Source organism: Salvelinus sp. IW2-2015, linkage group LG27 (genome assembly GCF_002910315.2).
Source record: "Salvelinus sp. IW2-2015 linkage group LG27, ASM291031v2, whole genome shotgun sequence".
Classification (NCBI taxonomy): Eukaryota; Metazoa; Chordata; class Actinopteri; order Salmoniformes; family Salmonidae; genus Salvelinus; species Salvelinus sp. IW2-2015.
In genome coordinates, this window is record NC_036867.1 from 18,961,380 (window position 1) to 18,984,247 (window position 22,868).

A 22,868-nucleotide genomic window follows, 5' to 3' on the forward strand; every position below is an offset into this window, starting at 1 on the left:
ATCCCAACAGCATGATGCTGCCACCACCATGCTTCACCGTAGGGATGGTGCCAGATTTCCTCCAGACGTGACGCTTGGCATTCAGGCCAAAGAGTTCAACCTTGGCTTCAGCAGACCATAGAATCTTGTTTTTCATGGTCTGAGGGTCCTTTAGGTGCCTTTTGGCAAACTCCAAGCGGGCTGTCATGTGCCTTTTACTGAGGAGTGGCTTCTGTCTGGCCACTTTACCATAAAGGCCTGATTGGTGGAGTGCTGCAGAGATGGTTGTCCTTCTGGAAGGTTTTCCCATCTCCACAGAGGAACCCTGGAGCTCTGTCAGAGTGACCATCGGGTTATTGGTCACCTCCCTGAGCAAGGCCCTTCTCCCCGATTGCTCAGTTTGGCCGGGCGGCCAGCTCTAGGAAGAGTCTTGGTGGTTTCAAACTTCTTCCATTTAAGAATGATGGAGTCCACTGTGTTCTTGGGGACCTTCAATGCTGCAGACATTTTTTGGTACCCTTCCCCAGATCTGTGCCTCTACACAATCCTGTCTCGGCGCTCTATAGACAATTCCTTTGACCTCATGGCTTGGTTTTTGCTCTGACATGCTCTGTCAGCTGTGGGACCTTACATAGACAGGTGTGTGCCTTTCCAAATCATGTCCAATCAATTGAATTTACCACAGGTGGACTCCAATCAAGGTGTATAAACATCTCAAGGATGATCAATGGAAACAGGATGCACCTGAGCTTAATTTCGAGTCTAATAGCAAAGGGTCTGATTACTTATGTAAATAAGGTATTTCAAAAAAATTCAAAACCTGTTTTTGTTTTGTCATTATGGGGTATTGTGTGTAGATTGATAAGGAAAAACTTTAATTTAATACATTTTAGAATAAGGCTGTAACGTAGCAAATGTGGAAAAAGTCAAGGGGTCTGAATACTTTCCGAATGCACTGTAAATTCAGTAGGCTAACAGCCTCCCAAAGGCTAACAATGAATTTAGGGCCAGGCAACTTTTCACAGGGGAGTCAAGTCATTGCATTCAACAACAACACCTCAAAACAAGATACTTTTTTAATTAAAGAGAAACAACTGTTTATTATTCAAAACAAACCATGAATATCCTTATTCCAAACTTGAAAACTATTGATGCTAAAAGGTTTCATGTACATTTGTGAATGTGAAGGTGTTTAATGTTAATAAGGCACAGGAAAGATAACTGACAGAGGATTTAAGATGTTTGTAATGCACAATATGGAAGTGTTTCAAGATAAAACAGTATTCACTGTATGGCTTTACGTACAGGAGTAGACTATAGCACATTCTGTCATCATTCGACAAATAAAAACAAACACCTCACACAATGTTGCTCAAAAATGACCATAACGTCTGGTGTAAGAAACCATTAATATATTATCCTCTATTAATTTACAAATTATGTATTACAATAATCAAACTCTTATCTCTATTTAGATATAATGTACACCAGAGCAGAACATATCCCCCGCCCTGACATATACCCCTCCATCTCAACATAATCCTATATTGCACTGAATCCCTCAAATTATACGGTATAGAATATACTGAACCACAATTTCATCCTTTTTAGATGTCCATTCAGTGGTAGGACTTCGAATCACCGTACTAGCAATTGATGTTAATTAGCATGAAGAAAACACATGGAAGTAAACAAAGACCAAATAACACTGCATGACAAAAATACATAAAACAAATGAACTGATCATCCATGTTCATGGCATGTAACTACCATAGGAGCCATATCTGTCCCTTTGATGAGAATTCGTTCACATCATCAATAGATATGGAGTCCATTCAATGTAAAATAAAAAATAAATATAATTTCAACATCATTTCATTCAATAGTAACAAATAAAAATGAAATCCCTGCAAATCTTAATTAGTCAATTTTAGCCCAGTTATACATACAGTGGGGAGAACAAGTATTGGATACACTGCCGATTTTGCAAAGCATGTAGAGGTCTACATCTCGTGGGGCATCAATGATCATGAGGAAGGTGAGGGATCAGCCCAGAACTACACGGCAGGACCTGGTCAATGRCCTGAAGAGAGCTGGGACCACAGTCTCAAAGAAAACCATTAGTAACATACTACGCCGTCATGGATTAAAATCCTGCCACGCACGCAAGGTCCCCCTGCTCAAGCCAGCGCATGTCCAGGCCCGTCTGAAGTTTGCCAATGACCATCTGGATGATCCAGAGGAGGAATGGGAGAAGGTCATGTGGTCTGATGAGACAAAAATAGAGCTTTTTGGTCTAAACTCCACTCGCCGTGTTTGGAGGAAGAAGAAGGATGAGTAAAACCCCAAGAACAGCATCCCAACCGTGAAGCATGGAGGTGGAAACATCATTCTTTGGGGATGCTTTTCTGCAAAGGGGACAGGACGACTGCACCGTATTGAGGGGAGGATGGATGGGGCCATATATCGCAAGATCTTGGCCAACAACCTCCTTCCCTCAGTAAGAGCATTGAAGATGGGTCGTGGCTGGGTCTTCCAGCATGACAACGACCCGAAACACACAGCCAGGGCAACTAAGGAGTAAGAAGCATCTCAAGGTCTGGAGTGGCCTAGCCAGTCTCCAGACCTGAACCCAATAGAAAATCTTTGGAGGGAGCTGAAAGCCCGTATTGCCCAGCGACAGCCCCGAAACCTGAAGGATCTGGAGGAGGTCTGTATGGAGGAGTGGGCCAAAATCCCTGCTGCAGTGTGTGCAAACCTGGTCAAGAACTACAGGAAACGTATGATCTCTGTAATTGCAAACAAAGGTTTCTGTACCAAATATTAAGTTCTGCTTTTCTGATGKATCAAATACTTATGTCATGCAATAAAATGCAAATTAATTACTTAAAAATCATACACTGTGATTTTCTGGATTTTTGTTTTAGATTCCGTCTCTCACAGTTGAAGTGTACCTATGATAAAAATTACAGACCTCTACATGCTTTGTAAGTAGGAAAACCTGCAAAATCGGCAGTGTATCAAATACTTGTTCTCCCCACTGTATATAAACATTGACAACTTAGAGAAAAAGCAGTAAATGTGCTTTTTTGACACATTAACCTACATTTTCTGATAAATGTTTTGCTTTTAACAGGACAATTTTGCGAATCTTTGACGTCGTTGAATACTGCAGGATCAGCATATTATAGTACACCTGAAGTCGTATCTCTACTTAGGTCGACAACACACAAATTCAATGGGAAAAAAAGAAAGAAAAGGAAAATTATGTGCCCTTTGATAAGTGATAACACTATATGAAAGCAGAGTGTGTTTCTATGAATGTCAATTGGTGTTTATGATGATGGAGGTGCGGTCTTCCTGTGTCATTCTCTACCTCTCTATGCCTGGACTGTTTTGCGGTTGCCATCTTCAGTCAGATCATACCTACAAGACAAAACAAGGAGTTAAAACACCAGTGGAGCGACAAATGGCAATGGCAGAAACTAAAACATGACTAACAAATACAATCCAAATCAAATCAAACTTTATTTGTCACATGCGCCGAATACAACAAGTGTAGACCTTACCGTGAAATGCTTACTTTCAAGCCCTTAAGTAAGCATTTCACGGTAAAGTCTACACTTGTTGTATTCGGGGGCATGTTACAAATAAAGTTTGATTTGATTTGGTTTTGATTGTCTTTGTATCATAATAGATACATATGATTTTTTCGAGCAATTGTCTCACACCCAAAGATGTAATCATGGAATAAACAACAAACAACCTAGTTAATTTCACCAAATCAAATTTGTATCAAATGATAACACAAATACAACACAGAGCTCACAATACAAATTGGGTAAAGGAGCATCTTACCATTGTGTCCAGCCCTTGGATATATCCTCAACACTCAAATCCACCATCACCTATAATAAGTACAGTAGCATTGCTAGAGTCAACAACAATCAGATAATTCATCATGAAAAAAAAAAATCCTTCATTTTTAAAGTACAACAATGTTGTGTCCCAAATGGCACCCTTTTCTCAACATAGTGCGCTCATAGGGCTCTGAACTATTGCACTATATAGTGATGGATTCTGACTTCTAACCTTGAAAATATGAAACATCCTTATTCATGTCACTGAGGGAGAGAGGGGAATGTAGAACGTTTACATTCTGTCAGAATATGATATTGTAGGACATCAGGGATCCTATGGGAAGGAGAAGGGCCACAGTCTGGTACAAGTTAACAGGACAGCCGTGAGTTGGGGAGGAGTGAGGCATTTGGGGCAAAGGTCAGGTCAGATGAAGTGAGGAAGAACTGATCACTAAAGTTCTGCCTAGCAACAGAGGTGTATTGGCTGTTCAGATGTGTAAGGAAGAGAATTCACCTAAATTGGGGTATATATACTTGTGCTGGTGGGAACATGTCTTTGTCTTACGCAGCTGTGTGACCCAGTGGGTGAATAAACTTGGTTTGAGCTTTAAATCGTAAACTCTTGATTTAGAATAGGGTGCCATTTGGAACAGACTATCTTTTGTGAGGAGACACTACCTTCCCGAGGAGTCCTCTGTGTTTGGACAGTATACTCCCTCCGTTCTTCACAGCGATGTCCAGAGTTCTCCTGTGCAGCTCCACCATGGACACACTGAACTCAAACCTGCAGATGAACAAAACACACGCTTTAGGATTCTCCTTTGTTTATTTCGGAGTGATGATTTCCTACTGCAGTGATACTGGGTGATGAATGAATATAATACATGATGTGATGAATGGTTGCGATGGTTAAATAGTTGCATAATGTAGGAGGTGGTCATAGAGATCATATACAGTGTATTACTATTACTTATAAGATCTACATGTAATTCTATGGAGGTGGCCTACAGTGAAAGTCAGAGTCAGAACTCACGTTTGATCAAACACAGGGTTCAGGGTTTTCTTTATGGTGCTGGTTTTCCTCCGGCCTGTCCGGCTCTTGTCAGGGAGCAAGTAAACCCGAACGAAAGGATCTGATCCATCCTTAGTGAACGCAATGAGGTTTCTGGGGGCAAAATGTACAGGGGTCATTCAGGCACATTGAAATCTGAACAGAGTATGTCCTGATATTGTGGTAATTGAAATGAACACAGAGGGGCGGTTTCCTGGACACACATTAAGCTTAGTCTTGGACTAAGGCACTTTCAATGGAGAATCTCCATTGAGCACGTTCATTATTTTTTAAATATATTTGTCCCCAATTTCGATATTGTCTCATTGCTGCAAGTCCCCAACGCACTCGGGAGAGGCGAAGGTCGAGTCATGCTTCCTCCGAAACATGACCCGCCAAACCCCGCTTCATAACACCCGTTCGCTTAACCCAGAAGCTAGCTGCACCAATGTGTCGGAGGAAACATCGTCCAACTAACAACCGAAATCAGCCTGCAGGCGCCCGGCCCACCACAAGGAGTCGCTAGAGCACGATGAGCCAAGTAAAGCCCCCCAAGCCAAACCCTCCCCTAACCCGGACGACGTGGGCCAATTGTGCGCCGCCCTATGGGACTCCCGGTCACGGTTGTGACACAGCCTGGGATCGAACCCGGGTCTGTAGTGACACCTCAAGCACTGAGATGCAGTGCCTTAGACCGCTGCTCCACTCGGGAGGCCTGAGCATGCTTTTTAGTCTAGGACAAGGCATAATCTGTGTCCAGGAACCTGGCCTATACAGTATATTTGGCTAGTCTAGTGTGATACATGAGGCCACTGACCGACAGGCGTGCACCACCACGATGAGCTTGTTCCTCTGGGAGCTATGGCGGACAGTCAGCTGAATCTCCCCCAGGGGGTACGGACTAGGGGCAGACCCACTGAACACATCTAGATGTGTATAAGAGACAGGCACAGATTAGGGATTTTACTTTACCTTGTGAGTGTGTGTGTGTGTGTGTGTGTGTGTGTGTGTGTGTGTGTGTGTGTGTGTGTGTGTGTGTGTGTGTGTGTGTGTGTGTGTGTGTGTGTGTGTGTGCTCGTGTGTGTGTGCGCATGTGTGTGCACGTGAGTATGTGTGTGGGATTTACTTCTGCAGCTGCCTGAGCCTCTGCTGCAGCTCTTGGGTGGCGAAGGGCAGGGAGATGTCCGAGGCCAGGCTGGCCATGGAGTCCTTATGGGGCAGGTGTTTCTGGGAGTTGGATATGGTGGTGCTCAGGTTGGAAGTGCTCCTGATAGAGGTGCTCCTGATGGGGCTGCCGCCGTACGGCTCCTCCTTTCGCTCCTCCCTGCGATGGAGGGAGTGGGTGGAGGCCTCCACGGGTGGTGTTGGGGTGGTGTAGGCTGGGGGGAGTGGCGACTCCGATGCGGAGAGTCTCTGGGAGGGGACGGTGGGGTTGACCATGCTGGCTTTCCTCACCTGGACAGAGGAGAGCTGGTCCGACGCACTTGTCTCCTTCTCCAGGCACAGAACCTACGACACAGACGAGCAGAGCACAGTAGCTTAAGAATACTGTACACTGTAATGGAAAACTGTAAATAATATGGTAATTTGGGGTCTACGGTAAAATACTCTGAAACGTTTTGCTGCCGCATACTGTCAATTCTAAAGCATTGGGGGAAAATGTTGAGGGCGGGGCAAAGTATTGCTGTATTTTGAGAGGTCTTGTAATACCACCCCACAGAATACAGTACTGTATCATATCTTTGGACCGCCAAAAACCCTTTTGACCACTAGTGGGTGCCTGGTATTGTTGTTTCTGGCTCATTAACATATTTTGAAGATTGATAGATTTGTTGCACCCGTGATTGAGAATGGTATACCAATTGAATTCCTATGTGGCTATAGTGCCCCATCAATTTGTATAGGGAACAGTTTGGAGTGGCAGCAAGTCTTCCAGAAAATTGGAACAGAAATGGAGCTCCACCAAATTGGAAGTCTTCCATCTAGCTTGGAAAGACTATCGTGCAATATCAAAAAGCCTTCACTGCTGCTCGATCAGCCGACTTTTCCAACTTAATTGAGGAGAATAAAACAGTCCAGCTGCTTACTGGACCCTATTCTAACTAACTACTAAAAGAGCTACTTCCTGTGCTTGGCCCTCCTATGTTGAACATAGCAAATGGCTCCCTATCCTCCGGATGTGTAGCAAACTCACGAAAAGTGGCAGTAATAAAGACTCAGAAACCTTGACCCAGAAAATGTTTTAAACTGAAAAAGCTGCTCAACAACTCGCTGCCTTCATGAAGACAAATAATGTAAATGAAACTCTCCAGTCTGGTTTTAGACCCCATCATAGTACTGAGATAGCACTCGTGAAGGTGGTTAATTGCCTTTTAATGGCATCAGACCAAGGCTCTGCTCCTGTCCTCGTGCTCCTAGACCTTAGTGCCGCTTTAGACACCATCGATCACCACATTCTTTTGGAGAGATTGGAAACCCTAATTGGTCTACACGGAAAAGTTCTTGCCTGGTTTAGATCTTATCTGTCGGAAAGATATCAGTTTGTTTCTGTGGATGGTTTGTCCTTTAAGTTTCAGTGTTCCTCAAGCTTCCGTTTTAGGACCATTATTGTCATTCGGAAACACAATGTCAACTTTCTCTGCTATTCAGATGACACACAGCGGTAAGTTTCGATGAAACATGGTTAAGCCCCAAAATTGCCTACCCTGGAAGCCTGTGTTTCAGACGTAAGGTAATTTTTAAAACTTTTTAACTCAGACAAAACAGAGATGTTAGTTCTAGGTTCCAAGCAACGAAGAGATCTGCAGTTTGATCTAGATGGTTGTACAGTCGTCTCTAATAAAACTGTGATGGACCTGCTCTGGACCCTGATCTCTCTTTTGACGAACATATCAAAAATATTTCAAGGGCAGCTTTTTTCCATCTTTGTAACATTGCAAAAATCTGAAACATTTTGTCCAAAAATAAAGCAGAAAAGCTAATCCATGCTTTTGTTTCTTCAAGATTAGACTACTGCAATGCTCTACTCACAGGCTGCCGGACAAAGCACTAAATACACTTCAGATATTGCTAAATACAGCTGCTAGAATCTTGACAAGAACCCCCCAAAAATATGATAATACTCAAGTGCTAGCCTCTGGCTTCCTGTTAAGGCTAGGGCTGATTTCAAGGTTTTAACTGCAAACCTACAAAGCATTATATGGATTTGCTCCTACCTAACTCTCCGATTTGGTACTGCCCTACATACCTACACATACACTTTGGTCACAAGACGCAGACCTCCATATTGTTCCTAGAAGCAAACAGCTGGAAGCAGGGCTTTCTCCAATAGAGTTCCATTTTAATGGAATGGTCTGCCGATCCAGAGAGAGACGCAGACTTGGTCTCAACCTTTAAGTATTTACTGAAGACTCTTCAGTAGGTTCTATGATTGAGTGTTGTCTGGCCCAGGGGTGCAAAGATGAATGGCAAGGCACTGGAGTGACGAACCCCTCTTGCTGCCTCTGCCTGGCCGGCTTCCTTCTCTCCACTGGGATTCTTTGCCTCTGACCCTATTACGGGGCTGAGTCATTGGCTTGCTAGTGCTCTCGCATGCCGTCCCTAGGAGGGGTGTATCACATCGTGCCAGGCTTTTTCCCACTATACTGAACTTGAGTGGGTTGAGTCACTGATGTGATCTTCCTGTCCCCTGACCCCCCCGTCTCAATCTCCAGTATCTATGCAGCAATAGTCTATGTGGCGGGGGACTAGGGTCTGTCCTATCTGGTGTAATTCTCCTGCCTTATCTGGTGTCCTGTGTAATCTTAAGTATGCTCCATCTAATTCTCCCATCTCTCTCTCTCTCTCTGAATGCTTGGCTATGAAAAGCAAGCAAATTGACATTTACTGCTGACCTGTTGCACCCTCTATAAGCACTGTGATTATTATTTGACCCTGTTGGTCATCTATGAAAGTTTGAACATCTTGAAGAACGATCTGGCCTTAATGGTCATATACTCTTATAATCGCCACCGGGCACTGCCAGAAGAGGACTCTCTAGGTTTCTTCCTAGGTTCCTGCCTTTCTAGGGAGTTTTTCCTAGCCACCCTGCTTCTACATCTGCATTGCTTTCTCTTTGGGGTTATAGGCTGGATTTCTGTATAAGATATTTTGTAACATCTGCTGATGTAAAAAGGGCTTAATAAATACATTTGATTGATTGAAGCATTTAGGCTTTCCAGCAAATTGTGTTGAAAATAAATGTATTACCCAAGGCTTTGTTCAACACAGTGTACATTAGTGGCACCTGCTGGTCAACATAATTTAGAGCAGCCAAATTATCATAGATGAGGTCCCACATGCCATAGCGCATGCGCAGCGTAGCCTATTTGTCTTCTACCGAAACGAATACCAAACCAATCAGGGGATTGTTCAACGAAACAAAGCTTCGGACGTCATTGATCATATGCTTCTGATAAAGTGATACAGGCATCGGCACACTGATTTGAAGTACACTGCTTAGCGATTTCGACGCATGTCTTGGGGCTCCGATATCAAACCTAACATCACTACTGTAATGTGTAAACACTTTACCTAGCAGCCAACCTGCTTGCACCAATCCCTTGTAAATACAGTAAAATACTGTGAAATACAAACCCCTCCCCTCAATGAATTTAATTAATTGATCCATTCATTCACTAATTTTACGGTATTGTACTCTGTGTCATTACACAGTACTTGCTCTGATACCGTATTTAAATTACAGTAGTTGTACTGCAATATGAAATACATAATTTTACTTGCCACCAAGCTGCCTGTAAGCTACTGTCAAATTCACAGTAACCCCTTCACAGTGTACATTGTGATGGGAAGTTCTATTTACACATTTCAATCAGTAACTTTTGAAAATAGACAGCAGGTCTATTGTGGTTGCACCTCAAATGGCACTCTATTCCCTAAAACGTTGAGCTCTATAGGCACTGGTCAAAAGTACAGTAGTTATTTACAGTTGAAGTCGGAAGTTTGCATACACCTTAGCCAAATACATTTAAACTCAGTTTTTCACAGTTCCTGACATTTAATCCTAGTAACAATTCCCTGTCGTAGGTCAGTTAGGATCACCACTTTATTTTAAGAATGTGAAATGTCAGAATAATAGTAAGATAATTATTTATTTCAGCTTTTATTTCTTTCATCACATTCCCAGTGGGTAGCATTGCATTAGTATTGGGCAGCATTGCCTTTAAATTGTTTAACTTGGGTCAAACGTTTCGGGTAGCCTTCCACAAGCTTCCCACAATAAGTTGGGGAAATTTTGGCCCATTCCTCCTGACAGAGCTGGTGTAACTGAGTCAGGTTTGTAGGCCTCCTTGCTCGCACACGCTTTTTCAGTTCTGCCCACCAATTTTCTAGGGGATTGAGCTCAGGGCTTTGTGATGACACGCCAATACCTTGACTTTGTTGTCCTTAAACCATTTTGCCACAACTTTTGAAGTATGCTTGGGGGTCATTGTCCATTTGGAAGACCCATTTGCGACCAAGCTTTAACTTCCTGACTGATGTCTTGAGATGTTGCTTCAATATATCCACATAACTTTCGTTCCTCATGAAGCCATCTATTTTGTGAAGTGCACCAGTCCCTCCTGCAGCAAAGCACCCCCACAACATGATGCTGCCACCCCCGTGTTTCACGGTTGGGAGTGTGTTCTTCGGCTTGCAAGCCTCCCCCTTTTCCTCCAAACATAACGATGGTCATTATGGCCAAACAGTGCTATATTTTGTTTCATCAGACTAGAGGACATTTCTCCAAAAAGTATGATCTTTGTCCCCATGTGCAGTTGCAAACCGTAGTCTGGCTTTTTAATGACGGTTTTGGAGCAGTGTCTTCTTCCTTGCTGAGCGGCCTTACAGGTTATGTCGATATTGGACTCGTTTTACTGTGGATATAGATACTTTTGTACCTGTTTCCTCCAGCATCTTCACAAGGTCCTTTGCTGTTATTCTGAGATTGATTTGCATTTTTCTCACCAAAGTACGTTCATCTCTAGGAGACAGAACACGTCTCCTTCCGGAGCGGTATGACGGCTGCGTGGCCCCATGGTGTTTATACTTGCGTACTATTGTTTGTACAGATGAACATGGTACCTTCAGGTGTTTGGAAATTGCTCCCAAGGATGAACCAGACTTCTGCAGGTCTACAAATGTTTTCCGGAGGTATTGGTTGATTTCTTTTGATGTTCCCATGATGTCAAGCAAAGAGGCACTGAGTTTGAAGGTTGGCCTTGAAATACATCCACAGTTACACCTCCAATTGACTCAAATGTCAATTAGCCTATCCGAAGCTTCTAAAGCCATGACATCATTTTCTGGAATTTTCCAAGCTGTTTAAAGGCACAGTCAACTTAGTGTATGTAAACTTATGACCCACTGAAATTGTGTTACAGTGAATTATAAGTGAAATAATCTGTCTGAAAACTATTGTTGGAAAAATTACTTTTGTCATGCACAAAGTAGATGTTCTAACCGACTTGCCAAAACCATAGTTTGTTGACAAGAAATTTGTGGAGTGGTTGAAAAATGAGTTTTAATGACTAAAACCTAAGTGTATGTAAACTTCCGACTTCAACTGTACATAGGGAATAGCGTGCCATTTGGGAGGCAGCTATAAATATCCTTACCCTGAGAGCCAACTTCAGTTTGAGTGTGGAGCTGGGTCCAGAGTTCCTCAGGGAAAACTGCTGAGTAAACGTCATGTCTTCCTCCTCCAACAGACCACTCAAGGGGACTGTAAGATTACCCAGGGTGCACTTGTGCTTGTCGTCCTTCACCTGGGCATAGATAGTCCAACAAAGGGTTAACATATTAGATATCCTATAATTCACATACACTTACTGTAAACTCAATGTTTGACCCATGCAAAAACATCAGATGTGTCTAAAGTACACAGTGTATAGAAATACAGTGCATTCAGACCCGTTGACTTTTCCCACATTTTGTTATGGTACAGCCTTATAATTCTTTTTCCCCCCAAAGGTTTTTTTATTTGGCATTTTCTATGATTATACAGATAACAGACATAACAGGTAGAGGGCAGAACACACGGATCCCCTACCAAATCAAATCAAACCCAACCCCCCATGCTCTAACAGAGCCCCACACCAAAACCAGCAGGCATGATATACAATGAATAATCAAATATAAAAATATACAAATATATATTATAAAACAAAAAGTTAAAAAATAGTCAAAATAATTCTACAAATTCTAATTTGGGTTGGTTTATGGAGTTGTAAAATAAGCTGGATCCGTGTCTTCTGCAAAGGATAGGTATCACGACTTCCGCCGAAGTCGGTCCCTCTCCTTGTTCGGGCGGCGTTCGGCGGTCGACGTCACCGGCCTTCTAGCCATCGCCGATCCACTTTTCATTTTCCATTTGTTTTGTCTTTGTCTTATACACCTGGTTTCAATCCCCCAATTACTTGTTCATTATTTAACCCTCTGTTCCCCCATGTTTGTTTGTGAGTAATTGTTTATTGTATTGCGGTCCGTATTTGTGGCCTTGTGTTTATACGACATGTATTGTGATACTTTTGAGTAAAATTGCTTTCATTACTCATATCTGCTGTCCTGCGCCTGACTCATCTCACCAGCTACTCACAGACGCTTCACAATAGGAAAGGTTGCCAGATATTATAAAATGTAATTGCAGATCCCCTAACGGAGTAGTGTACTTTCTCTAGCTTGAGAACTTCCTTTATCCAATGATTAAAAGGAGGAAACCGATCCTTCCACTTAAATAGTATAAGATATCTAGCTAGAAAAGTAGTAAATGCCAGCATGTTGCCGGTATAACTGTTCAGAGGGGCCTCCTGTGATGCCACTCCGAATAATGCAATGAAGGCAGAAGGTTCTATAGGTCTCTCCAGTATCTAAGAAAACATCTCAAAGTGATATCCAGAAATCTGTCCATTTCGGGCAAGTCCAAAAATTGTGTAATAAAGTAGCAGGAGCCTGCTAACATCGGTCACAAGTGGGATCTATTTCTAGTCTATTGGATAATTTTGCCTTTGAGCAATGCAGCCGACAAACTATTTTAAATTGAGTTACAGCATGTCTTAAACATATAGATGAAGAATGTATTCTCTGAAGCATACTCTGCCAAATGTCGTCTCAAAGTTGTTCACCTAAATCCTCTTCCCATTGGTTCTTAAGAGAGTGCAGGGAATCCAGATTGTGCGGGTTTAATAACATATAGATCAAGCTTATACCTCCTTTGATATAAGGGTTCAGTTTAAAAATAGAATCTAGAAGGGAGGTAGGTGGGCGTGATGGGAAGTGACTAGAGTATGAAGATACAAAACTACGCAAATGCAGTATCTAAAGAAATGGGATCTAGGAATATTGAACTTTAGTACTAACTGTTCAAAAGATGCAAAATCCAAATCAATGTACAAGTCGTTCAGTGAGGAGATCCCTTTTCCAGACCAGATATGAAACGCCCGGTCAAATAATGGAGAGAATGTATGGTTCTTTAGTAATGGGGCAGAAGTTGAAAATTCACTGAGACCAAATGATCGCCTGAACTGTTTCCAGATTTTTTTTGAATGTTTCTTAATAGGGCTTTTAGTGTATTTGGAAACAGGCTCAGCTAATGCAAGTTTTGAGCAGAGTAAGGCTAAGGAGGTGGGGCCACAGGATGAGATCTCCAAGGTCAACCATTTTGGACCTGTAACATCAGGGATTTCTGTCATCCAATATAGAATGATTGTTATATTAGCTGCCCAGTAATGATATTGACAGTTCGGAAGTGCTAGACCACCCTAGGGGCGAGATATCTGCAATACGCTCTTACATATCCAAGGTTTTTTCTTGTTCCAGATAAAAGCAGATATCAGTTTATCTATTGAGATAAAAAAATATATTTTGTCAGAAAGATAGGAATACATTGAATTAAGTATAAAAACTTAAGTAATACATTCATTTTAACAGTGTTAATTCTTCCGCCCAAAGAAAGAAAATAAATCCCAGTGTTCAGGATCCTGTTTCAGGCAGAGTATCCAGGGAGAGAAATTAGCTTCATAGAGATCTTTGAAATTGTGTGTGACCCAAATTCCCAAATATTTCAATTTCTGTGTAGTCACTCTGAAGGGCACACGACTAACAGAAGTTTGCATGGCAGAGTTTGAGGAGAATGATTCCTCAAATATACGGAAAGCAAGAAAGGAGAGAGTTAATCTGAGAATTAAAAACAACCCCAAAAAATTTGCTCGGAAATCGGGTCCAGGGGATTTACCACACTGCATAGATTTAATTGCTAACACAATCTCCTTTAAAGAGAACTGTTCTTCTAATTCAGCAGCTGTCTCAGGCTCAGCTGTAGGAAGTTCTCAAAGAAGGTGTCAAGTTAGCATTACCAGCGGATTCCTGAAGTGTATAATTGTGAGTAAAAGTTATGAAAGCATGAATTGACCTCTAAATTATCAATACATTTTTTACCCAGCTCGTCTGTTATCTCAGGTATGGTTTGATTTGCGGTTCTGGTGTGCTAGCATTTTCCCTGATTTCTCTTCATGTTCATCATTTTTGTATCAAGATTTACTAATTCGATTTTCAGCCTGTCGAGTTGAAAGAAGAAAAAAAACTGTCTGAAGTGTTAAACGTTGTTTCAGTAAATCTGCGAATGAAGAGGTTGAATATGTCATATTAAAATCAAAGATTTTATTTGTAAGTTCCTCTAGGCGTTGAATAATGCACTTCCTTAATGTCGCGCTGTACGAAATAATTTGGCCCCTTAGATAAGCCTTCATTGATTCCTATACTGTTGTAGGAGACATTCCAGGGGTTTGATTAAGCTCGAGAAATAGTTACATTTGAGATGATATAAAAGCAACAAAGGTTTCTTCTGATAGCACTAGTGAGTTAAGGGCGATCATTATTATTATTTTTTTTTAACCTTTATTTAACTAGGCAAGTCAGTAAAGAACAAATTCTTATTTATTAGGCTGTGTATTTGGTATAAGTAGTTTCATAGTAAGAGGAGAATGATCCCAAATGACTATAGCTTGGTAATCACACTCCGTAATAAGTGGCAAAAATCCATTCTCTAGGAAAAGGTAGTCGATACATAAGAACGTCTTAAGAACTGGCGAGAAAAAAATAATACTCCCTAGCTGTGGGATTGCGGAAACGCCACAAACCAGATATGCCATATGTCTTAAGAAATAGCTGAATTGTGGATACTGTCTTTGATGAAGATGATACCTTAGGAGAGCTGCGATCCAGATTGGGCGACAGTACACAATTCATACGTGTGTCCATATTTGGTAAATCGAGAAAATACATTTGTGAAGAATGAACTGTATTCTCAGTTTGGTGCATAAATGTTAACCAAGATAACAGGTGTATCATACAGTCGTCCTACTACAATAATGAAATGGCCTGCTGAGTCTGCTTCTACACTTGACATTGCGAACGGTATGTTTTTACTAATAAAAAAATGGCTGCCCCTCTGGTTTTAGAATGAAAATTGGAATGATATGATTGACCGATCCACCCTCCTTTTAAACGAGAGTGATCGAAAGTGCGGAGATGTGTCTCCTGAAGAAAGGCGATATCTACTTTAAGGCAATTTAAATGACAAAGAACCCTTTTATGTTTCACTGGGTGATTTAAAGATTTAACATTCCAGCTAGCAAAAGTGACCGAGCAACCAGCTCTCCCTCTCATGATATTAGGCCTAGCCATGTAAAGTCAGGTGGGAAAAGGATAGATGCCAAATTACAATAACAACTGATCCATTAAACATTTTCCCAAAAATAGCAAATAAAACCCCCAAAAGTTGAAGAACAATAAAAAGCAAACAAAAAATACTCTGAAGTCTGGTATGAAAAAGATAACCCACCCTGGTCACCTAATTTTATAAATTACATCTTACAGCAATACCACTAAGTCAGCAGCAACTTCTTTAAAGAAATGACATAACCTAATAATAGAAATGTGCTTTATCTACCCTGGATACGGGTACCATCAAGAAATAGAAATGAGCAGCTTCATGGAAATAAAATACAACGTTAAAACAAAAGGAGAATTGACTCACCCGAACTAAGGCACTAATGCTACCTAATAATAACAATATCAACTGATACCACTGGCAACGCTATACAGTATCTACAAAAGAGAGACTGAGTCAGCAGTGGTAGACACATTCGTCCATTACCCTAAAAATCGCCAAATAGGTGAACCTTCAGCCATTTGCTTCGTCCGACCTCTGTAGAATGTTCAACTTTACGGAGGCCATCGCCTTATTGGGGTCTTGGAACTCTTCCTCGGTGCCGTTGTATGTTATACGGAGCCGGGTAGGTAAAGCCACATCATACAGGACGTTGATTGTCCACAGAGCAGAGTCTTAACGTCGCTGAAAGTGGCACGGTCACGAGCAACGCTGGGGGCATATTCTGGAAAGATAGAAATGGGTGCTCTGTTACATCGAAATGGGCAAAATTATCTGGCACGCCGAAGAACATCAATACAATCCTGATAGTAGTGTAGTTTAGCCACAATAACGCAAGGTTTTCCGGCAGGCTTTCTTGCTTGATGTGTGAGCGGTCTACAAGGATGTCTTTATCCAATTTGAGGGATTCCTTCAATAACTTTGAGACCGATGAAGTAGAACTTGAGCCGGGTCCTCAGCTACCCCCATGATCCTGATATTGGATCTTGGCATATAACCTTGTAAATGTATGCATTGTTCCTTAAGGCTAGCTACATCAGTTTTGAGTTTCTTAATCGTGGTTTGTAGCGTAGTCGTGTCGTCTGAGCATGTTGACAAGCCTTGTTCCATGTCGTAGACAGTTTTCTTAACTGTATCCAGTTCAGTACGAACCATTGCAGTATGCTTTGCGAGTTCATTCTTGACTGCTTGTAACTCCAACTTAATACAATTCAAGTCCTCACTGAGCGCGTCCTTGAGTATAGATGAAATGTCCGCTCTGAAGGCAGCATGAATCTCAGCCTTCAAATCCTCGGTGGGGAGGAGCCGCTGCTCCCATTTGTTGAAGAACTCGAGCTCCTCGTCTTGGTTGTAGTGTATTCTCTTTTGTCAGTGTCTTCGCTGAACTTAAACTTTTGCAGGTTATGCCCCATTTACACATTAACACAAAAATAAAAGTTGAGCAAAGTAAAGCACGTCATTCAAAGGCTGTGTTTCTTAGTTCTTTTTGGGTCAAAGCGCAAAGAAAGTATTAAATAAATGCAATTTCAGCAGGAGCTTGGAAAAACGTGGCCTACTCCGTGACCTACTCCGTGACCTACTCCACTAGCGCCCTAGTTACAGCCTTATTCTAAAATGGATCAAATAAAATAACAATCCTCATCAATCTACACATAACACCCTATAATGAATATTTTGCAAATGTATTAAACATAAAAAACAGAAATAGCTTATTTACATACGTATTTAGACCCTTTGCTATGAGACTCGAAATTGAGTTCAGGTGCATCCTGTTTCCATTGATATCCTAGAAATGTTTCTACAACTTGATTGGAGTCCACCTGTGGTAAATTCAATTGACTGGATATGATTTGGAAAGGCACACACCTGTCTATATAAAGGTTCCACAGTTGACAGTGCATGTCAGAGTAATAACCAAGCCATGAAGTCGAAGGAATTATCAGTAGAGCTCAGAGACAGGATTGTGTCGAGGCACAGATCTGGGGAAGGGTACCAAAAAATGTCTGCAGCATTGAAGGTCCCCAAGAACACAGTGGCCTCCATCATTCTTAAATGAAAGAAGTTTGGAACCACCAAGACTCTTCCTAGAACTGGCCGCCCGGCCAAACTGAGCAATTGGGGGAGAAGGGCCTTGGTCAGGGAGGTGACCAAGAATCCGAAGGTCACTCTGACAGAGCTCCCAGAGTAACTATGTAGAGATGGGAGAACCTTCCAGAAGGACAACCATCACTGCAGCACTCCACCAATCAGACCTTTATGGTCAGTGGCCAGACGGAAGCCACTCCTCAGTAAAAGGCACATGACAGCCTGTTTGCCAAAAGGCACCTAAAGGACTCAGACCTTGAGAAACAAGATTCTCTGGTCTGATGAAATCAAGATTGAACTCTTTGGCCTGAATATCAAGCGTTACGCCTGGAGTAATCCTGGCACCATCTCTACGGTGAACCATTGTGGTGGCAGCATCATGCTGTGGGGATGTTTTTCAGCAGCAGGGACTGGGAGACTAATCAGGATCTAGGGAAAGATGAACGGAGCAAAGTACAGAGATTCTTGATGAAAACCTACTTCAGAGTGCTCAGGGCCTCAGACTGGGGCGAAGGTTCACCTTCCAACAGGACAACGACCCTAAGCACACAGCCAAGACAACGCAGGAGTGGCATCGGGACAAGTCTCTGAATGTCCTTGAGTGGCCCAGCCAGAGCCCGGACTTGAACCCTATTGAACATCTCTGGAGAGACCTGAAAATAGCTGTGCAGCGACGCTCCCCATCCAACCTGACAGAGCTTGAGAGGATCTGCAGAGAAGAATGGGAGAAACTCCCGAAATACAGGCGTGCCAAGCTTGTAGCGTCATACCCAAGAAGACTCGAGGCTGTAATTGCTGCCAAAGCTGCTTCAACAAAGTAGTGTGTAAAGGTTCTGAATACTTATGTAAATGTGATATTTCCGGGGGGGTTCCAATAAATGAGCAAAAATGTCAAAAAAACTGTTTTTGCTTTGTCATTATGGGGTATTGTGTGTAGATTAATGAGAAAAAAACAGCAATTTAATCAATTTTAGAATAAGGCTGTAACGTAACAGAATGTGGAAAAAGCCAAGGGGCCTGAATACTTTCCGAATGCACTATAGATCACCTACCAGTTGTGGTATGGTGAAAAATAAATATGAATGTACAGTACATAGTTGTTAACTAAGGTGTGTGACAGTACCTCCACTTCCAGCTCCTGCCTCCTGGGGTTATGGACAAGGAAGGAGAAGGCTTCCTCCCACATTGGCTCATTGGTCTTATAGCGGATCTGAAGACAACACATATAGAATAGAATACAATGGAATAGAATAACTGTATTTATTTATATGACCATGTCTATTGGAGGTTTAAAACATCCTCAAAGTGTAAGAGAAATATGAAGTTTTCAATTATCATTTCCAATTATCTACAGAACCCATGCCCACTGTAGTTTCTTACCTTACTCTCAAATGATTTGTTCCCAACTGTGAAATAGACGTAAGGACTTGGTTCACTGCTCGTTTTCTTGCCGGACTGTGAGAGATGACCAGGAAAAGAGTGGCTCTGAACGAGTGTTACTAAGACATAAACACACACTGAAAACATTGTTATTCTTCAGCTAATTGTAGTAACAAAGTTGTCATACAGTAGAAACACACTGGAAATCACTGATAAAATGGGTAGGAGTGTCTATCCTGAGATAAAAGAGAATATCATTTAGGCTGCATCCCAAATTGTTCCCTATTCCTTATTTATAAGTTTTTGGGGGAAAATGCACAGTATCTAGGAAATGGTCAACCTTGGTCTTAATTCTTCATTCTGATTTCAAGCTCCTTCTCAGCTTTGAAATCCAAGAACTTTCACTGTTGGCAACCGGTTTATAATAGATACCTTGTGCATATAACAATGTGTGTTTCCCAATATTATTCCCTGTGTAGTGCACTACTTTTGAGGAGGGCCCATAAGGTAGGCTCTGGCTAATAGTAATGCACTATATAGGTAATAGGGTGCCATTTTGGACACATCTAGTGTATGAGTCTAAAGTTACCAAACTTAAGTGCATCCCTACCTCCTGGAAATGGCTTTAGTCTGATAAAAAAAGATTGATTATAAAACAGCCTGAGAGAGACACAACCCCAAACTATCACATGCCAGAATAGGTTTTTAGTCAGAAGTCAAAAGGAATGGTCAAATGCAGATTTACATTCAGGACAAATTATTGTATTAGTCCAAGCTCTATATTAAAATGTGCACACTCTAAAAAATGCTGTGTAAAAAACAACTCAGCGCTGGATAAATAGTGGACAGAAAACATTTGGGGTTATTTTAACCCAGCCAGTTGGGTCACTTAGTTGGGTTGCTTTCTTTGAAGACTGGAGGTGTGGCTTAGTAGAGGCATGGCTTTCATATAGTTATTTTTGGTCACTCGTGATAGTAAATGTCATTCCGGTTAATCTGTTCTATTGTATTGCCCTCACATGTTAAGATTGAGCAATGACACTTTTGTAGCTTTAATGAGGTTTATAAAAGAATATGAGTTTTTCAACTTGCCATGCATATTCCCATGTTGATATAGTTACCACTTTGTTATATTTAAAAACATTTTTGTTAAATTTATATTAAGATATGTAATGTGCAAGAATATTGAAGAAAAACGTTGATTTGCAATGTACAAACTCAACATGAACAAGAATTACCTTTACTTTCATGGGTGGCCAAAAAATAATTATCTGGAAGCTCACCCCCAGGCCATGTCTCCTTTTAATATAAATGTAATAACATTATTACTTAAACATTATAACAAAGTGGTAACTCTCCCAATATTGGGATATGCATAGGCACTTAAAGAACTCATACTCTTGTGTAAACCTCATAAAAGCTACAAAAGTGTGCGCAACCTTAACATATGATGACAATACAACAGAACATGAACCATAATTACGTTTACCTGCACGGGTGGCCAAAAATAACTATCTGAAAGCCACAACCTACTAAGCCACGCATCCAGTCTTCTGATCTGACAGGGTGGGTCATAGCTCAATAACCCAGCATCAATAACCCCAAAATCAAATTGGTTGGGTCAACTGGTTGAGTCAAAATAACCCAACGTGTGTTCTGTCCAATATTTACCCAAATTGGGTTGTTTTTAACCCAGCATATTTTTGAGTGTAGAGGGTGAGTGAGGTTTTGATTTCTCATCCCCCTTTAGTTCTACCTCTCCCTCTTTCTTCATCTACCAAATGAACATGTTTTGAGTTTTGATGAACATTATAGTGCATGTCATTAAACATCTGTGGCCATTTGTATCAAGCGTCTCAGAGTAGGAGCTCTGATTTTACATTTAAGATCACAATGAATAAGATTACATGACAGGGGGACCTGATCCTGGATCAGCAGTCTAATACTATGAGATGCTTGATACATACGGCCCCTGGTTTGTAAAGGTCCAGGTATGTGAAAATCCAGTTCTCATTGTGTGCAGTAAATGAAATGCTATAACGTGATGCTTGAAGCAATAAAAGAGTACAGACAGACATAGACAGAGTGATCATCCATCTCCAAAGTGTGAATAAACAATTACTCACAATGAATAAACAATGCGTTTACCATAAATTATCCCCAAAAAACGACGTAAATTTGGATGGCACAAAGCAAGGAAGGGCACAGACTGAGACCATATAAGCCGTCTATGTGTGCTATCTGTGCATGGCATGCATCATCCCGCTTTCTTACTTTACCTTCAGGGATTTATAGACAGAGGCTTGCTTCAACACGTCATGGTTGAAATTAAACAGGTCGCTCTTTTATCCAAAGGGGGGGGGAGATGGGGAGAAAAATCACACCCGGAGTTAGTAGGATGGGGGGACTGAGTATGATTAGGTTTAGCTTTGGTCCAGGACGTCGTCAGTGAGAGTGTAGCCGAACGACGGGTTGGACCAGAGCTAGATTAGGTTGTATCAAGTGGTATGAAAACAACAACAATCCAAAGAGAATGGAAAAGGAAAGGAGACAGCCAATAAATAAAGCGAGAGGATTGTCCAAGATATAAATAAGGTCCATCTATGAACAATAGATAACAAAGCAAGACATTATAATGAATGGAGAAGGCAGTATAAAAAGAGAAGCTGTATGGAGAAAGAGAATGAAAAGATTATTTCTATTCAGGAGAAGCTATAGAATGAATTGCTGGGAGGAACTTGTGATGGGGGATTTTGTTTAGCTCAAGCTAATAAGAGATCTGACAGTATTTCCATATTCTCTTACTTAGACTCAACCGTCCACTAGACAGACACTAAAAGCAACAGCCGTCAACACATCCTTAAAGTAATGCGCCACAAATAGCCCCCTCAATCAAATACGCCGAGACCTTCAAATCAATAGTTCTTGGAAACCATATTTTCCCCGCCTGCACCTTGTTGTTGGATGAAAGATGAAGCACTATCCTCTATCCTGAGTTATTGGAATTATTATTTAGTCTATAAGATAAATATTCATGATCTACCCGCTATCGAAAATTGTATAATAATATTATTGGATATAGAACCATGCAGCAGAGTCAATCGACATGCTTTATGGTACAAGACTCACTGCAGCAGGTCTGTTACTTAGCTCTGGTCCAGGGCGTCATTCGGCTACGCTCCCACTACCTTAGTGATAGTAAGAGCGCACCCGAACGACACCCTGCACCAGAGATAGTCTGTTACGGTTCAACCCCACCACACACTGCTAATGCTAACTCTAGGATGCAGAGTACCGGAGGACTCACAAATAAGGTTCTATACATTGAGGTATTGTTCTCACAAAATACTAGGCCAGATGCTCTCCTCTCTTTTAAGTTTCCACACCCAAAGCTCCCTGTAAAGACGCTCTTTATAGGGAAAGAACAGGGAGAGAAGAAGTTAAATAAAGTATGGCTAAGACACTAAAGAGGCTAAGACTCTGACAGGCTCATTTAGGAGTTGACTGTCTTGGGCTGATATTGACCCATATCTGTGGGTTAAGGTCAAAGGTAAAAGACAGTGTTGAAGAAGGAGACAAAAAAGGAGTTTCAACAGACAGATACACAAATGAATCCATTGAGGTGCTCATGTCATGTTAAAGGTGTGGAAGAACAGATAGACAGGGTTGAGATGAAAACAGTAAACTATGGCATGTTGGACTAAACATCAGTGCAATGTTTGCACAACTACACCTGAAAATGTGTACTGAAAATGCTTGTTAAGCTGTGTTAAAAATATTTTGGAAAATTATTTTCAAGTTCTAT

The 22,868-nt window shown here is 41.5% G+C and overlaps 1 protein-coding gene across 3 annotated transcripts in view; it reads right to left on the reverse strand.

The window, feature by feature from the left end:
• Positions 1 to 1,037: 1,037 nt before the first annotated feature.
• esyt2b (extended synaptotagmin-like protein 2b) overlaps positions 1,038 to 22,868 on the reverse strand; it is a 60,690-nt gene continuing 38,859 nt past the window's right edge. The window contains exons 14-23 of one of the 3 annotated variants that reach the window (XM_023973184.2): positions 21,343 to 21,405; positions 19,064 to 19,138; positions 18,807 to 18,893; positions 11,547 to 11,696; positions 6,017 to 6,399; positions 5,708 to 5,806; positions 4,873 to 5,004; positions 4,518 to 4,623; positions 3,838 to 3,887; positions 1,038 to 3,405 (exon numbers count right to left, since the gene is read on the reverse strand). In XM_023973184.2, the coding sequence (XP_023828952.1) occupies positions 3,360 to 3,405; positions 3,838 to 3,887; positions 4,518 to 4,623; positions 4,873 to 5,004; positions 5,708 to 5,806; positions 6,017 to 6,399; positions 11,547 to 11,696; positions 18,807 to 18,893; positions 19,064 to 19,138; positions 21,343 to 21,405 (1,191 nt within the window). In that variant the 3' untranslated portion in view covers positions 1,038 to 3,359. Of the gene's footprint in view, positions 3,406 to 3,837; positions 3,888 to 4,517; positions 4,624 to 4,872; positions 5,005 to 5,707; positions 5,807 to 6,016; positions 6,400 to 11,546; positions 11,697 to 18,806; positions 18,894 to 19,063; positions 19,139 to 21,342; positions 21,406 to 22,370; positions 22,473 to 22,868 lie in introns of all 3 variants that reach the window. The other 2 variants (XM_023973183.2, XM_023973186.2) reach the window with 2 other exon arrangements.